At 41.4% G+C, this 11201-nt stretch overlaps 1 protein-coding gene across 1 annotated transcript; it reads right to left on the reverse strand.

Moving 5' to 3' along the window:
* Positions 1–642: 642 nt before the first annotated feature.
* LOC308407325 (PAN2-PAN3 deadenylation complex catalytic subunit PAN2-like) lies at positions 643–8223 on the reverse strand. Its single transcript, XM_080898892.1, has 22 exons — positions 7896–8223; positions 7633–7802; positions 7427–7544; positions 7228–7305; positions 6895–7150; positions 6465–6753; positions 6193–6289; positions 5956–6066; positions 5705–5824; positions 5483–5611; positions 5170–5369; positions 4902–5044; positions 4617–4723; positions 4422–4520; positions 4196–4324; positions 3802–3939; positions 3655–3714; positions 3316–3564; positions 3028–3171; positions 2750–2929; positions 2545–2638; positions 643–2212 (listed from the first exon to the last, which is right to left on the reverse strand). Exons 1-22 carry the CDS (start codon positions 8160–8162, stop codon positions 2028–2030), a joined length of 3363 nt encoding a protein of 1120 aa, XP_080755018.1. The 5' UTR covers positions 8163–8223; the 3' UTR covers positions 643–2027.
* Positions 8224–11201: the final 2978 nt, after the last annotated feature.

An 11201-nucleotide genomic window follows, 5' to 3' on the forward strand; every position in this document is an offset into this window, starting at 1 on the left:
ATTTTATGGTTCCCAAAACAAAACAAGCCAAAAAAAAAAAAAACAATGAAAATAATGACATAAACCTTTAAAAACAACTGTGTGGAAACGGTAAGAGTATGCAGATCATCCAGCAGAGGGCACCATTATATCAAAAAATCGTTCAAATGTGACTTAAAGATTTATTAACCCTCAGGCTCAAATTAAGTTTTTGTTGCTAATGTACAAAAGAATACCTCCAGTGGTACTTCTGAGGGGAAAAAAAAAAAACTCATAAAATATGTATGTGGGGTAATCAGGTTGTTTAGCTTTTACTTGTTGCAAATCTGCAACGCCTGCCTTGACAGGGTTAAATTAAACACATCTATTAAAGTATAGTTACTACTTTTCAAAGGTGGTGGCTGTAAATGCTGCACTTGAAGCACAGTCCTTACCAGTTAGGGCTTTTTAAAGAGCTCGAGGTGAAATATTGAGGACATTTTTTTCCCCAAAAAATGTTACATGTGTCATTTATAGAAGAGAAATAACAGCTTTTGAAAAATTAAAAATCGATCTGAATTCTGAGAAACCTAAAAAAATAAAAATAAAAATCCAGCTGTAAAATGAACAGTGCAACAGATTTCACAGAAGCTGGTGAAACAAACAAACTAAATTCATTGTGGTTGGAATCTGTTTTAATCAAGATTTGCATGGATTCATGCACATTCTCCACTTCCTGGTATCAAACAACAAACATTTTACAGTTGTTACACCCCAGCCCAGGGAAAACTGGCGTGCAACAGAAGAAAAATAAAAATAAGGAGAAATGCCCCCACACTCCCTGCTCTCAAGGAAGACGAACCAGCTACCACGGATTTCACAACAGCCTGTCAATTTATCAAGTCCCAAAAGGTAGCAGGCGTCAGGGTGAGCATGGCCAAAACAACAAACAAAAACTCTAGAAATGAAATGCAGCTGGCTTACCTTCACAGAAAACCCCAAACGAAAATTACAGGTGTCTTACCTGCCTCCCTAACCAAAAACAGGAGAAAAGGTTCCCAAAGAAAAATGGCTTCTCACCCCTACAGCTACCAAGTAAGACAAAGTATCGACAACTATTTACAACAAACTATTTACAACACAGGGGGAGATCGCAACAATCCATCCATCCATTCGCTACCGCTTATCCTTTTCAGGGTCGCGGGGGGTGCTGGAGCCAATCCCAGCTGTCATAGGGCGAGAGGCAGGGTACACCCTGGACAGGTCGCCAGTCTGTCGCAGGGCTAACACACAAGGACAGACAACCATTCATACTCACATTCACACCTAGTGGCAATTTGGATTATCCGATTAACCTATCCCCACAAACTGCAAGTCTTTGGACGGTGGGAGGAAACCGGAGTACCCGGAGGGAACCCACGCAGACACAGGGAAAACATGCAAACTCCACACAGAAAGACCCGGCCTGATGGTGGAATTGAACTCAGGACCTTCTTGCTGTGCGGCAACAGTGCTAACCACCGTGCCACCGTGCTGCCCACAACAGCAACAATGACAAACTGAAATATAGGGCTTAAATACATAGAGGGAGCTATCAGGGAACGGACAACAGGAGGGAAACACAGCTGGGGCAAATCAGAACTGACGAGACAAGGAAGCGTAAACTGAACACACTGAGATAAGACAGACCTTCAAAGTAAAGCAGGAAACACATAACAGTCACGCCTAAACAAAACACTGACAACATTGGATTGTAACACAGTGCTCAGGATGACTTCATTTACATGCAACAATTTTGTTTTTTTCTTTTAAAGAAAAAAAAAAAGGTTCAAATTCATATTTTGAATGATCACTTTCCCCCCTGTAAACCTCTCTGAAATAAAAAGCTTATATTTAGATATGATAAAAACAACTGAGTCACTGACTCAAAGCAAATAACTATAAAATATGATACAAAATAAGCAGCCCGAGCATCTTCAGGTCATGGTGTTGCTCACAGTCCCATCACAGAGGGAAGCACAGCAGCACCCGTGGATGGAAGGAGAGTGCATTCAGTCCACTCAGACGGACTATCTCATGTCCGAATCCGGGACTTTCCAGTTCAGCTGGAAGCCTTTGTCGTAGACTTCGTAGAGCACCTTCATCACGTAATGATTCCCTCCTTCCTGATACAGCTCCAGGTACTTCCTGTAAAGCTTCAGGGCCGTGCATGAGTCCTCCGTGCTGTCGTGGGTTTCTCCCTGGATGTTGAGGCCTGTGGACATGAAAAAAAGGTCAGGAATGATTAAAATGAAAGTGTTAAGCTTCAGATTACAGTGTGGATATGAGGAATTGACACGTACGCTTTAGTGCATGAACTCAAAAAAGCCTCTAAATACTTTGTTGTTCAGATTTAATTCCAAGATGAGTTTGATGACAACTAAAACATCATGAACTATACTGACTTCGGTAATATGAGCGGATTATCCAGTTTACATATTTGGATCCTAATCCCTCTCACTGTAATAATGTGATTTAATTCGATTAAAGACTCATATTTGGATTATTTGGATTAGATTTTTGTTTTTTTTGTTTCTACTAACTTACCAAGAAAATACCAAGCAAGGAATTTCAGAGAAATCATCCTCTTGTAGGGCAATCGGAAGAGGTGCACGGTGTCGATAACTTGATCTTTGGGAACCTTAAGAAACAGAAAATAAAAAAAATTAAAATCAAAGCACATCTATAAAAAAAATCACATCTTGAAACTATTTGAACTAATTTGAAATTTAAAACTGATGAAATAACGTACCACTAAATTAATGACACGAAAGTCATTCTGCAGGCCGTGGCCGACGAAGCGAACTCCTGCATCGATGAGGAAGCGTAGCTTCAGGTAGGTCGACTTCAGCGTGGTCACGTGCTTAGAGGATACTGTGGCATCCAGGTCTCCAGGTTCGATTCCAGAGTATTTTGTCAAATAGTCGACCACCTGGAAGAACAAATTGACAAGTTAGCGGGTGGATCCTTGAAACATTATATATTCATTCTTTTAGGTCATCGTGGTCTTTTCTCTCTGCAGCTTCTCACCTGCTCCTGAGTGGAGATGTAGTCATCGATGAAGGGGACCCCCTCGTTGGGCCCCTGACCCCTCACACAGGTGATCCTGGCCACAGACATCTGACTGGGCGTGATGGTCGATTTGGTGCCGTCACTATGCAGCACTGCTTCCTCCTGCAAACGCACACATTCAGGGGTCAAATTTGTTTTAAATACTTGAGTCAGATTAGCTGAACTACTGAAAATATGTACTAGGAATATTTAAAATTGTTTTCGATCCTATATTATAATAAATGATGGTATCATAGCCAGACTTACCTCACTGAGCTTTACAAACTCAGCGTCCAGCCCCACCAGGTCACCAGCCTGCGGCATCTCACTGACTGTGAGTGGGATGAAAGTGGCGTCTGTCTTGCTCTGCTTCTCAGTCCGATATAAGTCGGATTTGACTTCAGACTGATTGTGCTGAAACTCAATGCGGAGGTCGTATTTGGTGTGGTAGTTTCTCTTGGCGTAACACAGGATGGCTGGCACTTTCCAGCTCACATCAAACTGTGCAGCCTCAGTCTGAAAACAAAAGGAGAAACATTTTTAAATGACTGCACACATTAAAGTTAGCATGAATAAACAAGCAGGAATCTTATCTAGGATCCTTACCTGCTCAATCGGCTCAATGAGGAAGTCATTGAAGAGGTACCACTGCTGGCGAGAGACTCCCTGAAATAATAAAATAATTTTGAATGTTAAAAATGAAACTTTTTGTAGTCAGCAGATGTCAAATTTTCTTATCTAAGCGTCACTCACCTCTTTTCTTTGATGGTAGGTCTCACCCACTTTGATGTGTGCGACCAGATTACCACCCGCGCCAGCGTCCAGGATGTGCGGCACCGTGGCCACCAAGTCATACAGAGAAGCTCCCTCCGCCTGTTCAGCAGCACTTAACTAGTAACAGAAAGTGCAAATAATTGTAAGATAAACTTTTTTATTTCACAACAGTTGAGAAATTCATGTGTTACAGAAACAAAAACACTAAAACCAACCTATAGTTCAATATCTACAGATTAGTGTAATAATGTTTTAAAAATATTGCTCCTGGAAATATGGTTTTAATCTTGAAGTGAAATTTTAACTTGGTGATGAAAAGTTACTCAATTATTTCTTCAAGTGCAAAGATCAGCTGAAAATCTAAAGTCCTCACCTCCTCGCCCTCAGGCCAGCTGCTGATCTCCAGTCTCTGACTTTTGCTGAGGGACATCTTGAGAGTGGCGGGGATCCACACGTGACGCTGATCCTGATCTGTCTTCTGCATGGATTTGTTGAAGGCGTACTATAAAAACAGAAACATGGGCAATCATGTAAATAATGAACAGATAAATCATTACTTTCTTTTAACTGTATTTAAACACGGTGAATCAGTGGCTTACCTCGGCCTGAACCTTCCAGAATTCGGCCTCTTTGCTGCTGTTCACCTCACAGTTTATCACCAAAACATCTGGGAGACGTCGAATGTTGCGTGTCTGCACCTACAGTGTAACACAAAGAAATGATTACCCTGCACAACAGGTAACAACCAACCATAAATGAATTGTCATTATGAGTGAATGAAAGCTGTAACTCACTGTGGGCTGATACTTGTCACAGTTTCCACACCATGTGTGAGATCTCTGCTGCAGGCAGATGCTTTTCTTCAGGATCTCAGCAAAGTCGTGCTCCTTTATTCTTTCTCCTGAAGTGTCAAAGTACAATGAATATCAGTGTATACATCAAATCAAGCAGATATTTCCCTCTGCTCATTCAAAAACTAAATTAATTCAAACCATTATGTAATCATTAATAGTTCAAGTTTCAAAGACAGAGTAATTCACAGTCACAGATATCCATGCTCTCAGTGCTCTCAGACTCACCTTGAGAGTTGGGGTAATGCATGTTGAACAGCAACATGAGGGAGGAGTAGACTGTTTCTATGCCACAGAGACACGGGCTGCGGTTCTCAACTTCAGAACAAAACAGCTCTCTAATGACAGAGTCGCCAGGGGAGCCCAGAGAACTGCAACACAAACACAAATCACAGTTTCAGAAACCAGAAGGAAAACTCTGCATTTATAAACAAACATAATGATAAGACTGGGACAGTGTGCAGTAAGAATGCAGGTCAACAACGATGTGTTTTACCTGCTCCTGGTCGTCCTGTAGGCCCGTGGATCCTCCTGCTCCTGTGTCTCCTGGAAGAGCTGGTAGAGGATGAAGTGATTCCATCTCTGGATTAAGCGACCTAGCTCGACTGTTCCTGTCGTCTCCTCACAGTTTGAGAGGATCAGGCCCATCTCTTTGGCTTCAGGGACGTTTCGAAGTGCTCTGAGGAAGTTGCTGGCCTTAAGGAAGAAGACATTAGAGGTTACTTTGGGCAGTCACAACAAAATGAGATTTCAAAGTAAGAGCCTTGCAATCCCCAACAGATTGAAAACAAAGAAAGAAAGAAACTTACCTGACATGGATCTCCTTGTGACAAATCCAACATGTGGAAGAGGAAGCCGAGTTCACAAGCCAAACAAAACTCCTTGTGGCACAAATGATTCTGAACAAGGCAGCGAACTGGCTCCAGGAAGTATAACACCTAAGATGCAAACATAAAAGACCCATGGAACATTTGACAAATTGTCTCATATTAAAAATTAAATGTACACATTGTGAACCTTCAGCTTCTTACCTGGATCATGCAGTTACAGTAGGCGTTGGGAATCTGCGGCTCCAGGCCAGCAAACAACGTCCTGTTGTAATGTTTGAAGTCAAAATCTTCCCGTCCACGTTTAGAGTATTTAATTGTCACCTGAAGCACAACAAACACATCTTCGTCACATGTTTGGGAAATCAAAGCTTGTAGCAACACTCTAGAAATTGTTACATCTTAAAATTAACTGTATCTCTATGAACACCAGGGTGAAACGTAGCAAGTCCAACCTTTCTGTACTTTTCGGGAACAGTGTGAAGGAGCGGCTCTTCATCACTCTCTGTTGGAGATTCAGGGATGTGGTTGTAATAACCAGGTGACCCTTCTTTATTTGCAGGGACCTGCAAACAACAAACAGGAAAAAAAACTTAAAATACACCACGTGGAGATGGGTTTAACTTTTTTTGTAAATTTATTACAATATTGTAAAAATTACAGTTTAAAACAGCAATAAGTTTTTTACATACCTGGTTACAGAGGCAGGCGGAAGGATTTTCCACAAAACTGTTGAAGCCAACAGTTTCAATAGTTTGTGGGATTTCTGGGTCCATCCCAGGAGCCCACCTGTTGAAAAGAAACATGTTTTAGATGGAAACCTTTAATGGGAACTACATGAGACTAACCATTTATATCAACTGGGGAAGACTCGACATTATCTTACAAACTTTTATTGAATCTGAAAACAATATTTATGAACGCTCTAATGCAAACTCTTCAGTCTCGTTAGTGATTGTGTTACCTTGAGCTGGGTGTAGCCTGGGCAGTGGGGATGGGAGAGCAGGGCTGCAGGTTATGATTCCAGGCCAGCTGAGGCTGTGCATCCACAACGCAGGGCTCTCTGGAGTAGACGTTAAACATAACGTCCCGAGTATCGGACCAGAGACGCACACATCCCCCCGAATCTCCAAAGGCTAAGGCTTGTTTGCTGGATGAGACCTCAAAACTTGTGAGAAAGTGGCCGTTTGTGTTGACGTGGAAAATATCCGCCATGTTGGCGAGGCCAGTGGGCTCACAGAACTGACACTCACCTGGAAAAAGACACAGAATGCAGGCAGTTATAGCAAAGCCACAAATCACACAAAGAAATTGTGTGTCACATTTATTGGCCAAACATAGTAAGACTATGCTACAGAAAACTGGACTAAAGAATCCTGAAGCCAGCTTCATACCTGTCTGTGAGATGATTGCGAGCCGTGACGTGTAGGTAGGAAGGAAGCGCACGAAGAAAGGATCCACATGCACCCAAAGGGGGGTTGCAGCTCGCATCATGCGGAGGTCATACACCATCAGGAAACGTTCATTCAGCCCTCGGCTGGAGAACCCACTCACAGCCAAAAGGTTTCCGTGAACATCAAAGTCTGACAGGCCGCCAGGAAATGCGTCAAACTTTTGTGTCCTAAATGTGCGTAAGTCTCGAAGGGTCACCTGTTATCAGCAGAGGGTCAGTGTTAGAGAGATATAAACCAAACCTCATCAAACTGATCCAATCAGGTGATACTTACTTTGCCAGAAGGGTGCCCAAAGACGAAGAAACGATTGGTCTGACGCATTATTGTCACTCCAGGTGCCTCCACTCTGAACTGAAAGGACAATCAAGACAGCAGACAGTCAGACACTCGCTGTGAAGTCAGTTGTATGATGTGCCAGTGGTGTAAGCATAGATAGTTGTGGATTTTGATAAACATAAGCCTGGTGTCTTACTTTTTGAGTTTCTTGAAGTGTGTTCATGTCAATTTCAACCACATAGTTTTGTAATCCCCCCATGAGCAGCATGTTATCAGTCATGAGGAGACTGTGCATATCAGCTCCTTCTTCCATCCTGCAAAGCACCAAAAATGGCCATTAATTCAATAACATAAGGAATAATTTCACAGCTTCAGGTCATCAACAGTCAATGTAACACTTACCGATAATCAAACATGACGAGGCCTCCACGAGTGTAACATCTGAGGTTGCACTCAGAAAGGAACAGCACGCCTGTGTCCAAACTCTGTATGTGTCTGATGGCATCAGTTGCGTGCACTTGGAAAGAAGAGTAGTGTGCCATCGTAGGTCCAAGGAAGGATTTTACATGACCCTAAGAGAAGGGCACAAATATTATTACAGAGTGCAACGTTTAAGGTGAATGTAGAAGAAACAAACTCTGCTGAAGCATCATTTTGGCTCTTACCGTGTAGTTTCCCATCCAGAGCATTTCCCGCTGCAGGTCAAAATGTGTTGCAGTGACGGGGATGCCAGCTTCTGAAACTTTACTGTGCAGCTCAGAAAAAATCCCCTTCCTTACGTGCACAGGCTCAGGAACGGTCACAGCCAGCTCCTGTGTGTACACTCCCACGTCTTGGTGGAGGTTTGGATTCAGATATGAGTTCATGGAGGGCTCCAGTCCCCCAGGAGTCCACTGAGGAGACCAGTGAGGAGTCCAGTGAAGAGAGTTCATAGTCCTATGATGGTTGGCCCAGTATTCACCTAATCTTGTGCTGAGAGCTTCAAAAATCTTCTTCAGCTAAATCAGCCTGCAGAGGAACTGGAACTTCTGTAAATAGTAGTACTTGCAGGTTTAATCCCAATCTCTTGAAATGCAGAAAACTGGAGTCCAGATCTAAAGTCTGATGGATAGAGCCACGTATTTAACCTCCACTGGGATTCAAGGCGGTCCTAAGAGTCGTTGACTGTCCCTGCATTAAACGTTAGGCTCACAGGTTTCAGGGTCTGAATCAAGGTGAGTGCGGCTGAGTTTACATGAATACAGGTGTGAATTCTTTGGGAGACGTGGGCATCGTGTCATCATTAAGCCCACATTAAGGTGTCAGAGGGGGGTCGACCCAGTTTTTGCCTGAGCGTATTGTTTCTGAATTGCACCAAGATAATGAGTTTGATCAGACTGGGAGGACCTCGTTTAGCACGCTTAATCCACACCTTGATTAACAGCCGTCGTCAACAGGTCGTCAAAAGCACCAAATTCCTTGATGTCCGAGATGCACCAGATGTTGAGTTTGATTCTTCTGAGCTTCTCCAACAAATTTGCTGCATGTTGGACAACAGTTATGTTACACATATTGTAACAAACTAACCATGATTTAATCAATTAAATGGTCCTTTAGCGTGACTGTTGTTAAAATTCACTGGATTAATGTCAGAGTTCAGTCTTGATCCTGTGTATCCAGGTAGTTGTTGTTCTGAAGTGGTGATCAAAAAGTTGTGGAAATGGATCCATATAGATGAAAAACATTATCATCAGTGGTGAATTCAACATTTCAGTAACAATTAAAATAAAAATTGACTGGATTAATCTCAGAGTTCAACATTGATTAAATGAAATTAAAGTTTTAAACTTTACAGGCTTTATTTTCTCATCCACTTAATGAAAAATACAACTTTTGGTTTAGTCCTAGCTGAAACCATATAATCCAAATTTGATGCTCTCATTGGTTGAGTCAGTTTAATTGAAGCTAATAGTTGACTGTTGATTAAAGATAGTTTCAGCTATTGTCTGTTATCTGTTTCAGTGGTATTGATTAACCTTGGAATGGTGATTGTTTGGTTTTAATTAACAAAGGACCATCAGCACTTATCCAAACTGCATTTGTGTGAATAAAATAAATGACAACCAACATTCAAAAACACAAAAATGAGCACTTTTATTGATTTCATCATGTTCCTGTTTCCATCAGCTTATTCAACAAACTAGCTATAACAAGTTTATGATCTTACAATAAAGACACTTAAGTCATTTTCCTCAGCCTGTGCTTTTCTGGGTCAACTTCCTGTTTCATGTTTGACCCACTCACCTGTGTCACAGCAATAGAACATGAAAATTTAAGCTTTTTAACTTTTTTAGCAAAGAATTTAACTCAGGAAAATAAACCCTGCCTTAATTCAGCTTTTAACATGTTTAGTGTTACTAACAAAGAAAAGATCCACAGACATGATTTGGGCCGAAACAAAAGAAAAACTCTTTTATGGGGCAGGCTTGTTGGAGACCAGGCGGGGCTCATTTATGATTCACACCTTGATACCAGCTTGAAACCTGTGACCCTAAAAACAAAGACAAGCTCAACGACTCTCAGGACCACACCAACCATAAAATTAAACAACAGTTTGTCCCAATTTTTGGAAAACATCTTTTGCTTCTGGAGTAAAATAAAACAAATACTATAAAGATTAGTTTGAGTTTCAAACACAATTTGTCTAAATGTTGAAAAAGCCTGAATATTTAAATACTGTTTAAGTCTTCTTTGATCTTTTATTTCACAGTCTGACTTACACTGCAGCTGCCATCTTGTTGCCCTCCAGGAAAAATAAAATACATAAATTTGTATTACATGAACATTGCCAAGTCATTTACTGGCTAATAACTTATATTTATCAATTACATTTAGTACATTTAGGACCTCTGAAGGGTAACATCCTCTAGTGTCTCAAAAATGTTTTTACTTGCTGGTTTGACACAACCTGAGCTGTGATCTGATGAATGTTAACATTCAGTTCAACCTTTGTCCCATTTATCTACATTATATTTCATCCATATGCACAATGAAACAAATTGTTTATACTTTTCTCATTTTACTCAGCTTTTCAATCAGGTCCCAATCAGATATTCTTTCATTGATGTTTTGAATATGAGAGAGGGATCGAAATAATAATGATCGAAAGGTTGCGCTCCCGCTCTGTCTCTCTGTTTCTGCTCATCAGGAATAATTCTGATCAGTTATGGAACAGCAAAACTGAGATGAACTTTTCTTTTTTAATATCCTCACACAGATCGACCCATAATTGAAATTGGAGCGATTTTCGTCTACTTCGTTTTTTTTTCTTCTCTCAGTCAAAACATAACCACGATATTCAAATATCAAAATGCAGCTGTTAGTGTGACCTTGTCGGTGTCAGACTCCAGTAAGACACAGCCTCACACAGCCTGCAGAAAATAACGAGCAATTTGCGCAGTTACTTTGCTACACTGCTCTCGTGCTCTGGGGGGCTTGTAGATGTCTGGGGCCTTGATCTCCTCCATTCCTGCTTCATGTCCTGGGGGGCAGGGCTCCCCACACCTACTATTAGACAGTTACACGGAGAACCCTTGTGAATATATGGATCTACACGCACACAGGTGTGTGTTGTCGGACTTGTGTGCTGCTCAGTAACATTCAATATTTATTATTTACTGTTACTTGTGGTTATGTTGGTTGTTGCTGTGGATGCGGATGTGCTCATGTGTAAGCCGCTGCTTTGCGCTGCATTTGGCTGGGAATTGTTGAAATTAAATGTTTACATCTTTGTATATGAATCACATGAATTAGCGCACTGTGCATCACCCAAAGAAATTTCTACTTACTAAATCTGGACCTGGATATCAGCTTCACACCAGCCATTCGTAGTGTTATAAGTCTACTTCACGATCTTCTGAAGAGTCCTGAGTGTTTGGTGACTTCTGACTGACTTTTAAGTTTAAACAATACTCTGGCACGGAAAAGGTTAC

Source organism: Rhamphochromis sp. 'chilingali', assembly GCF_963969265.1.
Source record: "Rhamphochromis sp. 'chilingali' genome assembly, chromosome: 12".
NCBI classification, from domain to species: Eukaryota; Metazoa; Chordata; class Actinopteri; order Cichliformes; family Cichlidae; genus Rhamphochromis; species Rhamphochromis sp. 'chilingali'.